This window comes from Aphanomyces invadans, assembly GCF_000520115.1.
Source record: "Aphanomyces invadans strain NJM9701 unplaced genomic scaffold supercont1.20, whole genome shotgun sequence".
Classification (NCBI taxonomy): domain Eukaryota; phylum Oomycota; class Saprolegniomycetes; order Saprolegniales; family Verrucalvaceae; genus Aphanomyces; species Aphanomyces invadans.
Genome location: NW_008580165.1, coordinates 648,224 through 667,010, shown reverse-complemented (window position 1 = coordinate 667,010; position 18,787 = coordinate 648,224). Strand labels below are relative to the sequence as shown.

At 56.5% G+C, this 18,787-nt stretch overlaps 5 protein-coding genes across 5 annotated transcripts; 3 read left to right on the top strand and 2 right to left on the bottom strand.

The window, feature by feature from the left end:
* Positions 1-30: 30 nt before the first annotated feature.
* On the top strand, positions 31-1,250 carry H310_09307 (hypothetical protein). The gene is made up of 3 exons (XM_008875345.1): positions 31-577; positions 636-763; positions 810-1,250. Exons 1-3 carry the CDS (start codon positions 65-67, stop codon positions 1,228-1,230), a joined length of 1,062 nt encoding a protein of 353 aa, XP_008873567.1. The 5' UTR covers positions 31-64; the 3' UTR covers positions 1,231-1,250.
* Positions 1,251-1,308: 58 nt separating this feature from the next.
* H310_09306 (hypothetical protein) lies at positions 1,309-3,063 on the bottom strand. Its single transcript, XM_008875344.1, has 3 exons — positions 1,868-3,063; positions 1,685-1,810; positions 1,309-1,635 (listed from the first exon to the last, which is right to left on the bottom strand). Exons 1-3 carry the CDS (start codon positions 3,038-3,040, stop codon positions 1,474-1,476), a joined length of 1,461 nt encoding a protein of 486 aa, XP_008873566.1. The 5' UTR covers positions 3,041-3,063; the 3' UTR covers positions 1,309-1,473.
* A 26-nt stretch (positions 3,064-3,089) lies between these two features.
* Positions 3,090-14,504, top strand: H310_09305 (hypothetical protein; the record flags this gene model as incomplete). Its single annotated transcript, XM_008875343.1, has 20 exons — positions 3,090-5,968; positions 6,019-6,468; positions 6,511-6,593; positions 6,654-6,924; positions 6,974-7,158; positions 7,203-7,400; positions 7,473-7,966; positions 8,017-8,143; positions 8,189-8,552; positions 8,607-9,397; positions 9,441-9,608; positions 9,659-10,450; positions 10,499-11,794; positions 11,839-12,567; positions 12,621-13,112; positions 13,159-13,432; positions 13,487-13,674; positions 13,718-13,822; positions 13,867-14,269; positions 14,320-14,504. The coding sequence occupies exons 1-20, from the start codon at positions 3,115-3,117 to the stop codon at positions 14,502-14,504; spliced, it is 10,449 nt and encodes a 3,482-aa protein (XP_008873565.1). The 5' UTR covers positions 3,090-3,114.
* Positions 14,505-14,630: 126 nt separating this feature from the next.
* Positions 14,631-17,166, top strand: H310_09304 (hypothetical protein). The gene is made up of 6 exons (XM_008875342.1): positions 14,631-14,760; positions 14,817-14,951; positions 14,997-15,218; positions 15,270-15,338; positions 15,387-15,476; positions 15,531-17,166. The coding sequence occupies exons 1-6, from the start codon at positions 14,662-14,664 to the stop codon at positions 17,130-17,132; spliced, it is 2,217 nt and encodes a 738-aa protein (XP_008873564.1). The 5' UTR covers positions 14,631-14,661; the 3' UTR covers positions 17,133-17,166.
* On the bottom strand, positions 17,107-18,643 carry H310_09303 (hypothetical protein). Its single transcript, XM_008875341.1, has 6 exons — positions 18,257-18,643; positions 18,095-18,213; positions 17,880-18,037; positions 17,709-17,821; positions 17,255-17,660; positions 17,107-17,205 (listed from the first exon to the last, which is right to left on the bottom strand). Exons 1-6 carry the CDS (start codon positions 18,627-18,629, stop codon positions 17,193-17,195), a joined length of 1,182 nt encoding a protein of 393 aa, XP_008873563.1. The 5' UTR covers positions 18,630-18,643; the 3' UTR covers positions 17,107-17,192.
* Positions 18,644-18,787: the final 144 nt, after the last annotated feature.

Here is an 18,787-nt window from a genome sequence, read left to right as displayed (position 1 = left end):
CGAAAAAGATTTGGCTCATTAACCGGATCCGATCGTAGAAAGATATCATCAAACAGCATTGAGGATGCTGCCGCAAGCGCCGCTCGCGGCGGCCTACGCGTGTCCATGGATAGTGTACGGTATGAGTTGGTGCAACCGGGCCGATGAAAAACTGCTGGCCGTCACGAGCTTCACGGAAGTGTACGAGAACCAGCTTCAGATTCTCAAAGTTGTCGATGCAACTCCGGAGTCGGTCAATCCGATCGCATGTGGAGGCGATGGAACGGACATGGATGTGGACGACGCTTCGAGCAAAAACTGTGTCTCGCTTCAATCGTTGGCTGCTGTTGATCATCCGTACCCCCCGACAAAAGTTCTGTGGAGTCCTGACGGCACGACGTCGAAGCTGGTTACGACCGCCGACTACCTTCGTCTCTGGCACATGCAAGGCGACTCGATCCAAGTCAAAGCTACGTTTAGCAAGTACCGCGCACACGAAAACACATCGCCGATCACGTCCGCAGACTGGAACGTTGCAGACCCAAATATCCTTGCCACAACTTCTGTCGACACGTCGATTTGCATCTGGGACATCAACGTGAGCGCGCATGAATCCTTCGTACTAGTGCACGATGTCGCTCATGGGACCACCGTAGAACAATAAGGTGCCCAGGAAAGAAATCATCGCCCACGACGCCGAAGTCTTCGACATGGCGTTTTCAACTGGGACAAACATCTTCGCCTCAGTCGGGGGCGACGGGACCCTTCGTGTGTTTGACTTGAGGTATGTCGTTGGTCTGGGGGCTACATGCCCACTCGCTTCGTTCTAGGAATCTAGACTCGTGCACCATTGTATACGAGACAGCAGACGTCCTGCCGCTTGTTCGGCTAGCATGGAATCCCCTCGACACAAACTACATCGCGACAATGCTAGCCGACGGCCCGGCGGCACTCGTCATGGATCTTCGACTGCCATCCATTCCCGTCATGGAACTCCCAGCATCCCCCACGGACAACCGTGCTGCCATCAACGCGTTCGCATGGTCTCCGAGGTCCGCCCATCACATTGCCACTGTCGGTGAACACGACCAAGCCTTCTTGTGGGACATCTCTCAACCTTCGCAACATCGGCGCCCGGTGCTTGGATATGCTGGCGGATCGAGAAGTATCAATCAGGTAAAGTGGTCAGCCTGTCACCCCGAGTTCGTCGCTCTCGGAATCGACAAGTCCGTCCATGTCGTTCGAGTCTAATTCGACCTCCGTGACCACTTACTTTCTCTTGTCGCGCATCGCCATCCGTGTTTTCGCTGCTCTTACGTTGCCACAATGTGCCATGTGAGGACAATCGAAGCAGCTCATATCTACGCACACTTGGCGCTATGCTGAGGTAGCCAGCGACACAAAGCGCAGGATCTAGCCCACGCCGTTGGAGCGCGCGTTCTTGGGGACCGCCTTTGTCTTCGTGCAGGGGCCCATTCGTCACGGTGTGGAGCGTCAGGCATCAAAGATAGGATCGCCGCTAGGATGAAAGATCCTCTTGTCCACGTGGCAGGCGCACCCTTCAATCCCACAGACGTACTGGACGCCGGGGTCATCTTCTGGCCTGTCGTCCACGTACACCTTAGTCGACGATCGTCGGCGGCTAGGCATGAGCGACTGCAATCCATTTGAGTGGCGGGAATGTGGCGAATTCCTGGCGACTCACCGGCTTTCGTACACACGCAGCAGGCCGACGGGCTTGTTTCATGCCATTGAGCTTGACCTTTCCCTGCTCGATGCGTCGGCGGACGTCCGCATACTCTTGCTGAATGGCTATGCATCGTTGTTCAGCCTGCGTTTACAGACAGCATGTCCATGAGCCTCGGGCACAAGCACTCTGATGGCGCACCGCTTTCGCATCCTGCAGCTCGAGCTCAATGGTTTCCAACTCGCATTCCACGAGCTCTGTGCTCCTTCGCTCAATGGCCAAACATGCGACGGTTGTAGTGTTGGTCATGATCGAGTGCCGCAGCCGCGCTTGACGCAGCTCGTTCTTCTCCATGACTGCCTGTTGAATTGCGACCAAGTCCTTGACCTTGTGGAACAAGTCGTCGTTGGTGTCTTGCGAGTGCAGCTGAAGTCCCACTTTCCTGATGCATGCTTGCTGCGCGATGCACGCTTGTGCCCATGCCCCGAACGCGATCGTTCGACTGTCGATCGCAGTCGCCACTACCTGTGTGCATATCGCCGCCACCCATTGATCCATGGCTTGGCGGAACCGGTGCAGCCTTGCAACTTCGAGGCGCTTGCACATGGCGAACAACCCACGCAGCGGTTGGTCCTGGGGCGGTGGCGGCAACGGGACGTCTACATCGCGCTTCTCCCACGCGTGCACGACGGTTGTGCCAAAGATCCACCCATAATGGGACTCGTTCGGGGCGACCGGACACGTGAGCCGACCTAGGCCACACGGTTGTCCCATGGCCCAAATCCCGACAAAGCGCTCGCCGCTGCCGTAGCAACCAACACCGTATCCATGAGGGACGTTCACCCGAAGTTCCCCTTCGTAGATCAGGTCTGTGCCATCTTGGACAATGCCAAACGTGTGGTCGGGATCCATCGATTGCATCGCAATGGATTTCCCAGCCGCAGTCGTCGTGACGCCAGTCGTTGTGGCGTCGCAGTGGTCTCCTTCAAACATGCCGTTGGTGGTGTTTTGCCGACAGAGACAGCCAAACTCGTGCTGGAGCGGGCGGGGCTTGCGGACGATTTGGTCAATAGCAAGGCGTCGCGCCAGGCCCGGGCGATCTCGCCACTCTCGAATGACCTCCCACGACCACAACGACTCTACCGGCTCTGGCATAACCACTGTCGAAGAGCGTTGGTGGCTCGTTGTTGACTCGCTTGAATGTGGTGGTGCTGCTGTGTTTGGCCCATCGATGCGTTGGTCCAGTTGTAGTGCTGCTTCCATGTCGTGTCCGCGCGGGGACGCCTCACTAGGACAGTCGGTGCCAGGGAGTAGAAGGGAAGCAATCGTGGTCGGCGCCGTCATGTGAGATGGCGGGTCGTTCGCGTCTGTCATGGTGGCTATTGGTGGTGTCCGGCCACAAGGACATTTCAAAGCGGTTACAGTTTCGCCCGACGTTTTCCCGTGATATGCCGCCGCCGACGCTGCGGATACGAGCCATTGGGGCGCGCAATGTGGCCGCCAAGACTGGTCTGGCGGGGATGTTTGAAGCGAAAATGAATGCGTACGTCGTCGTCGTAATCGGGGCCGAGGAAAAGCACTTGCCCGTCGTCAAGAACGTCGGCGCCAAGGAATTTGCGTGGGGCGACGACGCCGTGGTCGAGTTTGCATGGCCCGACGCATCATCAGAGATCAAACTGCACTTGAAAGACAAAGACACGGCCAAAGAGCGATACGTCGGAGGCGCCAAGCTGGCTTTCCCGACCGACATCACGTCGCTCCCGGTCGCAAGGACCATCGATCTCGAGTTCAGCGACGAAAAGCTCAAGACCAAGAAAGGACGCGGGCAACTCCTTCTCTCCTTCGAACGTGTTGGAGGGACGTCTGACACAAATCCCACTGGGGCTGTCCAAGCAGCCACGACCGCAGCAACGTCAACAGCGACGCCCCATGCGCCGTCATCTCCTGCTGGCGGGCATGTCAAGCACATGCTACGAATCCAAGCAATTGGAGGAGGAAACTTGGCCCCCAAGACTGGCCTGGTGAAGATGTTAGATGCCAACCCAGATCCATACCTCGTGCTCACTGTCGCGGGCGTGACCAAGACATTTCCGGCACTGAACAACGTCAAGACGAACGAGTTTTCATGGGGCGACGACGCTGTCCATGAGTTTCCAGTCGACGGGGATGCAGTTGATGTTATCATCCATTGCAAGGACAAGGACACGATCAAGGACCACTACATCGGCGGGGCGCAGTGGAGACTGACAATGGCAGACATGCTCGCGAATCCAACGTGGAAGCAAACCGTCGAGTTGGACTTCGCGTCGCCCGACTTCAAGACGAAGGCCAAGGCATCCCAGGGAAAGATTCATCTCCATTTTGTCCTGCTGGAGTCCGGAAACCCTTTGACCAGGCCAACTGAACCCCCGACAGTGCTCGCCTCGGCAGAAGTGCAGGCTGTCTCTCCAACCAACAGTGGACCCGATACAAAGGGTATGCCTGGAACCGCTGACACTATTGTAAAGGCCGAAGAGGGCATTCCATCTCCCACCAAACCCGCCACGACATCCGAGACAATCTTACAACCTGGGGAAGCTCCTAGTCCCCAAGATATTCGAGATGGAGTGCTATCGGCAACCCAGTCATCCCCCAAACCGGAACAAAGTCCTGCACCTCATCTACTACATGTCGAGAAGGTCCAGCGGATGCTACGAGTCCAAGCGATCGGTGGAGCGAACTTGGCCCCCAAAACTGGCTTGGAACACCTCATGGATGCCAACCCAGATCCATACCTCGTGCTCACTGTCGCGGGCGTGACCAAGACATTTCCGGCACTGAACAACGTCAAGACGAACGAGTTTTCATGGGGCGACGACGCTGTCCATGAGTTTCCAGTCGACGGGGATGCAGTTGATGTTATCATCCATTGCAAGGACAAGGACACGATCAAGGACCGCTACATCGGGGGGGCGAAGTTGAGCATCCGTATGGCCGACATCATGGCCGCCACTCCATCGTGGAAGCAAACCGTCGAGTTGGAGTTCGCCACGCCCGACTTGACGACGAAAGCCAAGGAATCCCGAGGGACGATTTACCTCGGTTTTACACTCACGGATCCAACAAACGCAACGTCCCAACCACCAGGACAGCAGAGAGTGTCGACCGAGATAGAGACAAAGCACAGCTCCATCCCGTCCGAGCCAAAGGATGGCACTGTTCCCGCGCCAGCTGCATCCGTTCCCCAACGAGTCGACGTGCCTCGTGAGGCCGCACCGCAAGCCGCAGCAGCTGCAGAAACGTCAGAGCCATCAAACCCGGCCATGCCAGCACCAGACTCCAGTGCAACAAAGTTGCCGCCAACTCTGCCTCTTGGTGCAAACTTCAAACGTACACTTCGAGTTCAAGCTGTTGGGGGGAGAAATTTGGCTCCCAAGACCGGACTCAACCACATCGTGGACTGTGAACCCGACCCGTACCTGATTGTAATCGTGGGCTCGACGACCAAGTTGTACCCTGTCGTTGACAACGTCAAGACAAAAGAGTTTGCGTGGGGCGGGGACGCCGTCCACGAATTCGTCGTGCCTGCGACGGACGACTCGATTGAGTTGTCGATTCACTGCAAAGACAAGGACATCCTTGTGGATCATTACATCGGCGGCGCCAGGGTCGTCCTGCCCGTCGCGTCATTTGGCCGGTCCAAAACCCTCGAGAACCAAACCGTTTGTCTGGACTATGTCGACGCGAGTTTCCAAACCAAAGCACCCCACGGCCGCGGTGTCCTCATCCTTTCGTACTTCCTCGTGGAGACCCCCCTCCCGAACAGTGCCGTGCCGCCCATCCGAACCTTGTCCCCTCGCAAAACGTCCCTCAGTGCGCGCTTGTACAAAGGAACGTTGCGGCTGATCGCCCACAGTGCCAAACACTTGACTCTCCCACCGCAGTCACGTGTGCCGGGAGTACCAGACAAACATGCCGACCCGTACGTTGTGTTTCAGGTCGGTCCGGATCGCATCGCGTGCCCGGAAGCTATCAACGGCCACTTCACACCGACGTGGTCAGATGCCAAGCACACGTTTCAAATCGACACGAGCCAGCATGCGTTTGTCGAAATTGCCATCTTTGACAAGAAGCGCGACCGATTCATGGCAGCCACACGCCTGCGACTCGTCGACGTCGTCGCGACCCTCACGAATCACATCCAAGCTACCGTCGTGGTCAAGCTCGACTGCGACCAGACATTCCGTCCCGTGGACGGAGCGAGTGGCGGCGACCTCCAACTCTCGCTCTTGTTTACGCCGTGGAACCCGAACCAAGTGACATGTTCGTCCTGCATCGATTTGAAATCGTGAGGTCTCACTGGACAACCACAGGGAAAGGTGCCGCCGTCGGGCACATCCAAATTTCCAGTCTCTCGTTGTCCAACTACGCCGACGTTGTCCCTGCCCACAACCAAGTTTACCTCGAGATCTCGGTCCGTCGACACGCGTCGGCCATCCAAGGGCACTTGTCCTTTCAAACCAAAACCATCGAGTCCAACAAGTCCCGCCTCACCTGGCCCGACGACGTGCTATGGATTCCATACGCCCTCTTTCTTCATCCCAACATGACCAAGGACAAATGCCCGGTCGTAGTGTTTGCCCTTCATGACAAGCACGCGATAGCACGGGACAAGCCACTCGTGCAAAACTCGATCAGTCTCGTCGATGTCCTGGGCTGGCATGGCTCCAAGCAAGTGCCCTTGCTGCATTCCAAACTCCCCGGCCGACCGACCCTTGCGTTCTCGGCCGCCACGACCGCCGCCACCACGGCAACACAATTAGGTAGGCGTCCGACAGCCCCCGGTTGTCATGCAACCTTCACAGGTCAAGCGTTTGCGACTACGCCTGGAACGCTGCGGCTCTTCGTCCTTGGTGCCCATTCGCTGTCCACCGTCCTCACGTGGCAGGTTCGTCTCGATGCCACGCTTGCGTGGTGTCGCACACAAATCAAAGTATCGTCCTGGTAGAATGTCCGCGCCGTCGTGACCAGCAAGGCTTTTATGTGGGGACGAGGCGACTGTGCCTTGGACAAAATGGATGCGACCGCCGACGGTCTCGTCGTGTGGAATAGCGCGTACGAAGCCCAGTATTTGCCCGCTCATGTCAAGTCGGCTGAGTCGTACGTGCTGCTGCTTCAAGTTACAGTTGGCACTGCCGTGCTTGGGCCTATCGAGCTACCCGTCTTGCAGTTGTTGGACAAGCACGGAGGTCGTGAATTCGACGTTGAGATCGTCCAGGGTACGAACAGTTGTGCAGCTTCTTCATCCCGCCTACGTCTATGAACCAGACAACCTTGTCGTGTGCCGCGTGGCGCTGGTGTTGGGGTTTACGCCGTTGGAGTCCAAGGCCGACATCGTGTCACCCCGCACATCGTGCATTGATTTTGGCCCGGGGTCGCTTCACCTTGTCGTGTACAAGGCGGAAGGGCTCGTTCCTGACCATGACGTCGACGTCGACGATATCGATCCAGAAGTACAGCAGCTCGTAAACTATCGCGGCACGTCATCGTGGCTTAGGTGCGGGTGGCGCTGAAGCCCCGTCCAGTGACAAAACAAAAGGACGGCCGATCCAGCGCCAAGACTCGCCCCCTTGAAAATGCCGGACGGGATCCTGTCTGGAACGAGTACCTCAAGCTCGACTACACCCCAAACAAGGACCCGACAGCCCCCCACGTATCGCCGATGGTGGTCTTTTCCATCAACGACATTCAAATGGTACGTGTCGAACCGCTGGATGGTCTGCTGGCATTGCCGCCGTCTCAACCAACATCGTCGTGGGGTGCATAGCCGGGCGAAACTCGAGAAATGAACGTCGTCGGCGTCGCCGAAGTCCCACTCGCTTCGTTTGTCGTCGCCACACCGGCGTGCAGTCTCTTTTCAACCAAGCTCACGCTCGAGCGAAATGGTCAACCCACTGGAACGATCCTCATCGCGGGCATTTACGAGTCCAAAACGGCCCCCGAAGCCATCCGCAACAGTTGCCACAGCCACGGCCAAAAGCTGCGCCTGGCCACGCCGTCGCTCTCTACGTTTGTCGACTCGAGCTACTGCCCGGGCCGATTGGACATTCACGTTGCAATGGCGAAAGATTTGAATCAAAATCCGCACGTGCCGTATCGATGCGAGCTGTGTCTGAGCTCGTGCGTCGACAGCCGCATGTCGCTCCAGTCCCGGCAACCCGATTCCATGGCAACAACGACCGACATCGTGTGGGATTACCAACTCACGCTGTACACTCAGACAGCCAAAGCCGACTTTCTCCGCCTTGATCTGTTCCAAGGGTACGTGGTGCGCGCCGTCGATTGTCCTGACTCGACTTGGTTCGTTCCAGGCCAACGTTGGTTGGATGGGCAAAAGTTCCCCTCTCGACGTACTGCCAGGAACCGACGAAATCCTTTCGCGAATACCACGACGTGGTGCTGACGGCTAGAGACACGACGGCAATCATCAAGCCCCGGGTCTGTCCATCGCAGGTCGCACGAGGCGTCATGTTTGGTTGCTAGATCATGCTGGAACTCACGTTCTTCACCGACCAAACGCTCCAGACGTTCGTCGACCAAACCGCGCTCGCTTTGCCTACGGCTGGAGTGCTCTATGTCACGCTCGACTCCTTTGACAGCCGACACACTGCTCAACTGGCCAAGAAGAAGCTCTCGCTCCGCGTGACGCTGCTCCACGTGACTGCGACAGACGGCGATCCCGACGCGTCCAAGCAAGTCGCGATGTTTCCGTTTCAAGTGCTGTCCGATGCGACATTGTCGTGGCAGCACACTGTCGCTCTTGTGTGCCCTGCAGATTTGACGAGACAAACTACGTCCAAGGGAACGTGCCCCCTCCTGCGGTACGAGCTCATTGACGGCAGCTCAGGTGCGTCCCCCTTGCACGTTGGAAGAGGCCAGACACGTCAGAGTCTGTCTTTAGCGTTTGGGAAGGATGCGATTTCGAGGGATGAAATGGCGATCCAGTCCCTTCTCTTGGCACCCAAGGCAGTGATTACCAAACGCTTGCCAAACTCCACCATCGCCACCGACCGCGAGCCGCTGGGGTTTTCCAAGTTGCGCCTGGTCTACGTCCCTCAAGGCGCGCCTTCGTCGCTGCCCCAGCGCGACGCCAACGACGACCGTTTTCACGAACAATTTACCGACGTGATCCAGCCGAATCGAGGAACGCTGTCGATTCGAGTCATTTCGGGGCGGAATCTCGCAGACGTGGATGTGCTGGGCGAGCAAGACCCGTATGTGCAGTTGCAGCTCGATCCCCCGACGTACCAGTTGATGCCGGGCTGCGTCGTGAGTGCTCAAAGCGGTGTGTGTGTCAATGGCGGTCGCCATCCTCAATGGAACTCGCCCGTGTACAACCTGTCCATCCACGACTCCAACGTGGAAATCGTGACGATTCGAGTGTTGGATTCCGGCGAAGAGGACAACGTGCCGGACGCGATGATCGGGGCGTGCCACCTGAGCGTGTACTCGTTGATTCAAATGAGCGGTCAGGATGGAAAGCACCAGCAGCGGTGGAGTGAGGGCTGGTTTAACCTCTTCCACGACCAAGAACCTGCGGGAGAACTGCGACTCGAGTACAGATTCGTCCCGGACAACGCAACCAGAGTGTGCATGGAGCCCCCGACCAAGTACATCAACTGCCTCGGTGGCCGTGGCAAAATGGCCGTCAAGGTCCTGTCTGGGACCAACTTGCCGTGTGTGTCTGGCATGGTAGGGCTGCTCCCACCCGCGATGCTTCATGGATTCCGTGCAGGTGCCGGCCGTGCGGGTCTTTGTCGAGAGCACAAAGTTTTCGTACGTGACGCAGCCTGAAAAGCGCCACATCGTGCATCCAACATGGAACGAGACGGTTATGTTCGACATGGAGTGGACACCAGAGTTGACAAGTGCTCGGACGATTCGCATGGAGCTCGTGGATCTCGTAAGCGTGTCTTGGCGACGCTAGGAGACGATAAACTAATGTCCGTGTAGGGGGCTGGCGTGGCGAGCCAGTTGCCGATCTTGGCCCATTGCACAATCCATGCGGCGGCATTTGTCGTACACCCGCTTGAAACACATTTTGGCACGTATCCCTTGACAACATTCCAGCTCCAAAAAGGACAGTCAACCCTGGCGGACGTGCCGTCGCTGCATTTGGCGATCCAGTTCTTGCCTTTCGACACCACCGTGCAGCCTTTTGACGACCCGTTCGTGGCACCTGAACCCGGCCAAATCCATGTTAACGTCACGTCGGCTGCATTTCGAACGAACGACGCGTTCCGACCGTTCGTTCGCTGCACGCTTCGTCACGATGCGGTGTCCCAAACCAAAGCAACACCTCCTTGTGTGTCTGACCTGGGCGACTATTCCTTCTGCGAGTGGAAGGCGCCGCTGCTCTTTGACTTCACCATGCCCGACAGAGACAGCCACCACATCCTCCCGTCGCTGCATTTCCAAGTGCTGTGTCACAGCGACAATGCTGACGACGCGCCAGTGCTTGGCGAGCTCGACAACGTTCCGTTGTTTCCGTTCGTGATGCACAAGGGTCACGTCGACGTCGTGTGGTACCCCGTGTGCAGCAAGAGTGCGGCGGTTGTGGCGCAGGTCAAAGTCGAGGTGCAATTCCTCAAAACATCGCCGGTGCCAAAAACCACATTCACCGACGTCCTGACTGTTCAAGTGGTGGAAGGCCGGGCTGTATGGTCGGCCCAGGACACTACAATCGATGCCACGGACGCGCAAGACCCGTTTGTCGAGCTAGACTTTCTCGGCCACCATGTTCAGGTATATGTGCAGGATTGTCTAACGGCACAGCTCATGAGCAACGTCTAGACAAAGGCACACATTGATGGCGGCACGGATCCGGCGTGGCACGAAACGTTTGAACTACCGCTCCTCGGGCTGGACTCGACAGTGCTCCCCGTCTTGACGGTGTCCGTTCGCAACCAGGACGTGAAGAGGAAAGGTGACGGAACCATTGGTGCGAGTCGCTTTGTCGTGCCGAAAGAAGTCCTCTACGACGGGAAACTGCGCGATGTTTGGCTCCCGCTATCGTCGGATGCGGCTGGAGCGGCCACGGACACCGAGCTCGGGAAAATCCACTTGCGCCTCAAACGCGGGCAGCTGGACAAGTCGGGATTTGTCGATGCTGTCAGTGTCACGTCGGCAGGGGAAGACACAAAAGAAAGTCCGAACTTGGCGGGGGTTTTGTATACGTACGGATCAAAGCCGTGGGAAGTTCGGGCAGCGTTTCAGCGCCCGGACGCGACACTGCCAGCATATACCGCATTTCGCCTCGTCGAGATGGGCGTGCTTCCTGTCCCGTGGCAAGATGAACCGCTCAAGAGGAACCTTCCGCACAACGACTTGACATTTCTCGTCGAGTCGCCCAAGACGAACCAGTGCATTGCCCTGGGGCCGGACGACGTGCGCGCGATATTGCACACGCCTCGACGTGAATTCCATTACACAAGCAACGAATCGAAAGCAAGTGCGGGGCACGGCAACGAGGCGTCTCCTGCATTCGAAATCAGCGTCGTGTACATGCCTCCGACGCAAGGGCTGGTCCAGATCTCGATCGACCATGTGGACGGCGTTCCTGTCGTCCACGGCACCTCATACTTTGTCGAGTTTCGCGTCTTGCGCAACAGTCCATGGGTAAAGTCCCCCTCGGTAAGAGCCAAGGTCGAAGACAAGACGGACCAAACCATCGCGTGGCAGCCCCACGCAGTACGGGAGATGCAATACTCCAACTTTAGAGAGCACACGCCGCCACTTCTCCAGGTCGTCCTGTACGCACAAAGCAAAGCGACGTCGACGCGAACCAAGGTCGGGTTTGGCCAGCTCAACTTGCTGCAGTACATTGCGATGCCCGCCAAATACGTCAATGAAGTGGTGCCGATAACATGCGTTGGAAGGAATCACAACAGGAGCGACGACAAAGCGACCGCAACCGTCGCAATTGAGTTTGTTCCGGGGGTGGCGACCTCACCGGACGACGCGGAAGCCAAGGCATTGCAGCTGGCGGAAGGAACGGCCGCGATGAAGAAGGCGTTCTTGAGCCTTGGTGGTGACGAATGCACGCCGCTCGACATTGACAGGCTCAAAGAGGCGGCTGCCACGGATAGCGTGCGTTCGGGTCCTTGCAAACAATGTCTCTCATCTTGCTGTAGGCGTCCATGCACATGCTGCAGAGTGCTGCCAAGTTGGTGGGCGGACTGGATGCCCTCTTTGCGGCCATGGACACCAACAAAGATGGCAAGATATCTTGGGAAGAGTATTTAGACAGGATGCAATTCGTGCATGCGCTGGCAGACGAGGCGTCGACGAAGCCTGCAAATCTACAGCCATCCAATCCTCTCGACGTCGAAGAGCTCGAGAATGACACGGATGAGGACGACGACAGCAAAGTCGACAAGGACGAGCCCGCACAGTCCAAGAATGCGTCAGGAGCTCTGTCGTCCCCGCCATGGAAGCCTCCAAAGTCGCCGAGTCGTATTCACTACAGTGACTACAGTGATGACGATGACGACGGAATTGACGATGCACCATCCATCATGGCAGCGTCCAAAGGACCTTCAATTCATTCGAATCCAGCTATCGCACCCATGGTAGCGCTTTCCGTGGACGATGCCGTGAAGGCTTCGTCTGTTTCTCGCGTAACACTCGCCGCCGCGCCGCGAAAGCCACAGCAGCAAGGCCCGGACGAGTCAGCGGTTGCGTCGTGGAAGGTGGCTGACGTGAGTGCATGGCTCGAAGTGGACGTGGAGCTCCCTCAGTATATCCCTGCTTTCATGGACGCATCCGTGGATGGCCATCTTCTGCTGAGCTTAACCCCCGACGACATGGACCAGCACTTCCAGATCCAGCAGCCTCTTCATCGTCGAAAACTCCTCGCACGAGTACGATGGCGTGGTTTTTGTTTCCATTGTTGAGGCGACCGGTCATACCATAGATTCAGCAACTGCAGGAGAAGTTTAGCGCCGCGTCTGCTGTGAACAGATTTCAAGACACCAAGGGTGGCGAAAGCGCCGTCAACGCTCCGGAGGAAGAACCCAGGTCAACCCGTGGCACCGTCGTTCGCAAGCCAAACGATCGGCCACCACAAGGGCCACGACCGCCAGTCGACCTCAACGCCAAAGGCCACCACGAAATCGAGCGATCCAAGTTGGCTTACAAAGCGCAATCCAAGAAGAAGACCCAGCGCCGCGACCAACGCGAGGCGGACGAAGCGACGAAGCGATGGACGTTTGAGTACACGGGAGCGGCAAAGCCCAAGCGTGTTCAAACGGCCATCGAGAAGGTTGCCGCCGTGATGGCCAAAGATGAGCAAACGAGATCCGGCTACGAAGGCGCAATGGAACAAGTCCTTGAGCAAGTGGCACCACCACGATTGGAGATGCCGCTTGTGGCCAACACGGACGAAATCATCGAAGTTCTCAAACAAGTAGGTCGTCGTACGAGGTCGGCGGTCATTTAGCTATTGTCGGCAGGCAATTTGGAGACACGCTGAAGCGCTGGAAGTGGCAGCCGAGCACCAGGCAGCGCTAGACAAAGACGCGGCGAGTGACTTTGGCGACGACGAGGACGAGAAGAAGGAGGACATGGCGCATCCAGTCTCTGGTCTCGAGCGCGTCTTTGCCGATTTATGTGCGCTCAAAAACAACGGCGCAAGGTGGCTCCATGACACAGCCAAGTTGTCGAGGCTCAAGTTTGAGGGCGGGTTGATGGCCCTCCTGGGGATTCACATGTCCTGGCATCAGTTTGGTAGCGTGTGGCTCGGGACGGATATTTTGGTTGATGCCGTTCAACGTGCACTAGATTTGGTATTTCGCCGGCTTGATGCTGCCAACGAAGGGGAAATTTCGTGGTCAGCGTTCTCCGCTGCATTTGGCGACCCCACACCAGGAAACGCCATGAGCAATGACATGCTTGCAGTGAAGGAAGGCCTTGTCCTGATGATTGAGCGCCTGGAGGAGCATGACCTGACTCTACACCAAGCGTGGCAGGTACTTACAACTGCTCGAATGCAAAGGCATAAATCATCTACAGGCATTCGACCGAGACAATTCGGGCGCGATATCGGTGGCTGAGTTTGCCACGTTGATCCGGTTTCTAACGTACAAAGAGGGTGTGGGCAGTTTGTCAAAACACCAAGTACGACACATTCTCGATGGCGATCCTGACTTACGAGTTTGCAGATTTACTTGATGATGGCGGCGCTGGACACGTCATGCGACCGGTTGATTCAATACCCCGAGTTCGTCAAGTTCATATATATCGTGTGGTCGCATCGGCTGCTACAGCTCCAGGAGTACTTGAGTCATGAAGACGCCACCGCCACACACAACCAGGACATTGTCAAGCGCAAAGTCAAATTGCGGAAAGCGCTGCGGACGAATTTCAGCCGTCCATTTCGAGATGCGATGCGATGCAGCCCCGTGACGATTCCAGGGCCATTTCACGGCCTCTTGGAAAAATTTCACTTGCAGCCACCGTCGGTGGACGGGCACATGCAAATCTGGCAAGTTCTCAAAGGCGAAACGAGCCACCGCGACAAAGCTCCGGCTGCGATGGCTCCAAAACCAGACAAACCCAAGAAAGGTACAGCCATCAAATTGCTTGCCCAGGTGATAGCTTACAGTGTTGGCTAGCAACAACTGGCCAAAACACGGTGGTCCTCGCCAAACTCAAGCGGCAGCGAACCCCCAAGCGCGACAAATGTGTCTTGCGGGCCCCAGTTCCTGTCGATTTGGATGACTACCAAGAGCTCATCTACGACCTGAAGTCCCAAAAGCTCAGCCAAGGCAACGCTGGTCGCGTCCACGTCGAATTTTAATCGGTTCAGAAATCTTGTCCAATCCGATATTTTATGCGAATTCATTCGAGAGTCGCTGTAATTGACGATTTTATGCGAAAGTCGTTTATATGCGGACATGGTCGTTTATCCGGATTTCGTGGATCCAAATCGGCGGCGGTTCAGTTTTGCGACCAAGATGGACGACGACGATATCTTCCGCGAGCGCATCGATCCAAAGCTTGACATGAACTCGACAGAGTTCAGTGCCAAGGATTACCTAGCTACCAAGCACGCGGTAGGGCCTTGGTTGGTGTACACGGTACTCGTCGTGAGCTCACCCCTCCTTTCCAGACAACCAAGTACTCGGCGCTGGTTGCGGAACTGCAATCGCTCAAGCGGTCGACATCGGACAAAACGGAGCAATTGAAAGCTCTCGTGGCTTCCCATTTTGACGAGTACTTGTCGTGCCACGAAGCGATACGAGAAGTACGTGAAACTGAAGATTGTACTCACTTTCAACATGTCATCAAGGTGGCAGAAGAAATCCGTGCCCACCAAGCCGACAGCGAGCTCTTAACGGCGGCGTACCAAAAGCTGAAAAATAGCACGGATGTGACGCTTTCATTGATGCTTCAGCGCTGTGAAGAGCAGCGCAAGATTCAGCACGCCATGGCGGTGTTCCATCGCTTCCGCCCAATGCTCGAAGTTCCTGCGAGACTCCGCAGTCACCTCCAGCAACGGGACTTTCTTAAGGTACTCGTCCACTACGATCGCTTTTTGTGAACCAAAACGTTCGTTTTCCAGTTAGTTGAAGAGTACCTGCAGCTCAAGTCGAATGTCGCCAAAGCCAACTTGTCGACTCTTCTCAAACCGGTAGATGTCAGGTGATCGAAGTTGCCTCATCGAAAGCGCGATGGCCAGGTCTTCGATGCTGCCCATGCAACGGCCGTCCAAGCAAACGCAGAGCTCCTACACGTCGTCGAGTCTCCCACTGCACCTTTAGCCACCCATGTACCCTATCCTGTAGCGTCGTTCATCGAATTGTTTCGTTTCGTCGATGAATAGAGAGAAGCGATTCAAGCGCTGGAATGGCTACAATTGGTGCCAAAGCCCGCCCTCATCTGTGTCAAGCACCAGCTTGCTGCGGTGGAAAAGCAATTGCTTCTTTGTGCCACGGGACCACCCACCGACGCTCCAGGCGGAAAGCCGCTCGGTAAACCGCCCCACAAGCTCAAAACAGCATCATCCACGGTGACGCAAGTGCCTCCACGCACTCCTCTTGAAATTGTCTCCATTTGTCAAGGTATCATCACCACGTTTGGCCAAAGTGTTTGGGGCCTCGTCTGCGACACCATGAAAGCGGCGGCGCTCACGGCGGCCGAGCAGGAGGCCCTCCACACGTCTGTGGTTGTCGTTTTGACCAGCACAGTCAAGCACTTGGAGGACCACCTGGTCGGCCTGTGCACAACGCCCGAGTTCACGGCATCCATCCATTCCTTGTTTGTCCAGTTCGATAGCTTGAAACCTTGCCCGGACTCGGTGCTGAATGCGAAAGTGGCCGCGCTCAAGCAGCGTTGCTGCGTCCAACTCCGTCAGGATGGGCTCCTGGCATGTCTCGCCGCACAAACCCAACGCACTGAAAACGAATGGCTGGCGTATCCAGTGCAAAATGAGTGGACCAACGCGATGGATGCCTTGGCGAAGCGCACGCCCGTTGATTTCACTTGTAGTACCACGAACAAGGGGGCACTGACGGGCGCTGCTTTTGCATGGCATAACCTGGTACAGCCTTCCTCTTCGAAACGTTCTAACAACGACATGAAGGTGGCCAAGTGGTGGCAATCGGTGCATCCAGTTCTGACGGCAAGCACCGAAACCAACACAAGTCCTTCAGACGAAGCCCACCGCACTGTGTTTTGTCCTGCACTATATGATGGCGCGGCGTCGGGCATCACGGCGCTCGTGGCGGTGTTTGCCGATACCTTACATGGGATGGTTGAATCCGTCCCCGCGTCCACACTTCGCGGTACCAGTGGTCCTGGCCACGCGCCGTTGGTCGCGTTGGCTAACGCTGTGGAGCTGGACGGACTGTTGAGCCCGCTTCTGTTCAAGTGGTTTGCGCTGCATCCAAAGCACATCCACGAAATTCTCCAGCCCGTCGGTGCGATGAAGGAAGAGTTTTTTCAAGCGTTCCTGGCTCCTCGCCTGGAAGCCTTGGACACAGCGCTCGAGGCTGAAGAAGTGGCCGAGGCACCGTCAACGTCAGTTGCCGACGACGACAATGACACCGGACACCACGGCGACGAGTCAAGACAGTACTTTTTCTCGGTGCTCCTGCTGCTCGTGACGTGGCGCCACGACGTCGAGCGAAGTATTCCCGAGCCGGCGTACGTCGACTCCATGTTGAAGCAGTGTGTCGCCAAGATCGCGACCTATTTGGAAGGTCGCATTCGAAACGAGGTCGCCGCGGCCGCGTCGTCGTGGTGCCTGACGCACTTACACGTCGAGCTCTCGTTCGTGTGCACTCACTTCAAACGATGGTTGCCACCCACGAGCGTGGAATTCACCGTGCTCAAGTCCCTCCAGACAAAGCGCGACGTCGTCCAGGCGCTGGCGAGCCAGCTGGACTTGCAAACGCAAATGTACCGATTGTGTTTGTCGAGTTAGTTGCGACAGGTTCCTTTGAATACTTTCCAAGCCCCGCTCGGTGCTTTCCTTTTGCATTGGCTACACCCACGTCCTACCACCAAAACGGGTTATGACATGAGCGCGGCGCGTCCAGGCCGTACGAAGGAATGGACGCGGCATTTGGGGCAAAGATCGACGTTGTCAGGTGCTGGAGCGAATCGCGTTTCGTCAAGTCGTCCCAGAGTTCGTCTTGGAGTTGTGGCTTGAACAAGTTGGCGGCTTCACTTTTGAGTTGCGGGATAATCTTTGCCAACGGAACATCTTGTTTTTGCGGGATGTGAAACAACGATGCCACGAGGCGGGTCGTCATCCGCTCAAACGCGCTGTTGGTGGCGTCCTGCAGCGCCTGCAGAAGGAACGGACTGTGCATATACGCCATGCAACTCATGAAAAGAAGATGGCGGTGAAGGAAATGGTGGCACCTGTCTAGAATATCACGGAGTTCGTTAAGCCACGGCTTGGCCGATGCTGACGACGGCTCCACGATGGCGGCAGGTGTCTCTGGGACTACAGAGAGACCATCACGTCAACCAAACAACGTCGCGCACATCGTACAAATGAGGAACAGCTGCCATTGCTCGACCGACCACTGCGGAGCCACGTGTAACTCGCCCAGGAGCGCATGCAGCTCGTCCGCTTGAACTTGCCGCTTTTCATGCACTCGCCATCTAAAACCATGCTGCTGCGTCGGCGCCGATTCGAAGGCGCATTGAAAATAGACCTTACGAGTGAAGCTCCGCGTTGCCGTGGATGTGCACCTCGACTGCTTCGATGAGCTTGGGCAGCCCGGTTGTGAAGAAGTAGTCCATCGTCGACGACAGGAACTGGTGCTGCCTGGTCAGCGTGTCTTTCGCGTCTTCGATGTCATCTTCTTTGCCGTCAAGCTACAAGACCGAACTTGTGGTGAGTTTGTGATGCGCCATGCGCCACCAGTTGTCAACCTCATTGGCATGCGCTGCGGCCTTGTCGAACGTTTCGCGGCCCATGATGAGAAGCTCGCAATGCAATAGAACTTGCAGCGAGCAATACGCATACACACTTGCGTACAGTCGTGTGAATCCTGTCGGTGGATGAGACCTTAGACAACGGACAAGGCTACGTACCGATGAGCTTGGCGTCGTCCCACAACATATCGCGAGTGTCTTTCTCGTTCTTGTCGAGGACTTTGAGGCTCTCCACGATATGCTCCAAGTCCAATTGTTTGTAGATGCGTGTCTTCATGGATGGCAGGAACCGAAGGAACGCGGCTTTGCATTCTTCTTCAGTCCGGCGAAGGTGCACACCCAGGCGCTGTTGCTCGGCGATTTGGCGCTGGATATCCTTCGTCATGTTCTCGGCTTCGTTCACAACACGGCGAACCATGTAGTATGCCCCAGCACTGCATGCAACGACAACGCCAGTTCCTACGAGAAGTGTTTGGTGCTGGCTGGCCCAATGCCCGACGCGCTTCCTCGCGCGGCAGATGGCATCCCACATCCCAAAGATTTTCACACGATGGACAAAGTTGATATTTTAAACAATCTTAAATATCTCTTCGTAACTGTATTTCATCGCAACAAAACAAATTTAATGCAGGCTTGGTGCAACTCGTCCTCGCGACAAGACAAGGCATGTCATGCATCACGTCGTTACAA

Coding starts and splice junctions, on each gene's coding strand:
- H310_09307 (XM_008875345.1), top strand. CDS start 65: ATGCTGCCGCAAGCGCCGCTCGCGGCGGCCTACGCGTGTCCATGGATA. Junction 578..635: donor TTTGCATCTGGGACATCAAC/GTGAGCGCGCAT, acceptor GGACCACCGTAG/AACAATAAGGTGCCCAGGAA. Junction 764..809: donor CTTCGTGTGTTTGACTTGAG/GTATGTCGTTGG, acceptor GCTTCGTTCTAG/GAATCTAGACTCGTGCACCA.
- H310_09306 (XM_008875344.1), bottom strand. CDS start 3,040: ATGACAGACGCGAACGACCCGCCATCTCACATGACGGCGCCGACCACG. Junction 1,811..1,867: donor AGCTGCAGGATGCGAAAGCG/GTGCGCCATCAG, acceptor CTGTAAACGCAG/GCTGAACAACGATGCATAGC. Junction 1,636..1,684: donor CTGCGTGTGTACGAAAGCCG/GTGAGTCGCCAG, acceptor AATGGATTGCAG/TCGCTCATGCCTAGCCGCCG.
- H310_09304 (XM_008875342.1), top strand. CDS start 14,662: ATGGACGACGACGATATCTTCCGCGAGCGCATCGATCCAAAGCTTGAC. Junction 14,952..14,996: donor GCCACGAAGCGATACGAGAA/GTACGTGAAACT, acceptor CATGTCATCAAG/GTGGCAGAAGAAATCCGTGC. Junction 15,339..15,386: donor TGTCGACTCTTCTCAAACCG/GTAGATGTCAGG, acceptor CGCGATGGCCAG/GTCTTCGATGCTGCCCATGC.
- H310_09303 (XM_008875341.1), bottom strand. CDS start 18,629: ATGTGGGATGCCATCTGCCGCGCGAGGAAGCGCGTCGGGCATTGGGCC. Junction 18,214..18,256: donor GGACGACGCCAAGCTCATCG/GTACGTAGCCTT, acceptor ATCCACCGACAG/GATTCACACGACTGTACGCA. Junction 17,822..17,879: donor GGCAACGCGGAGCTTCACTC/GTAAGGTCTATT, acceptor GCATGGTTTTAG/ATGGCGAGTGCATGAAAAGC.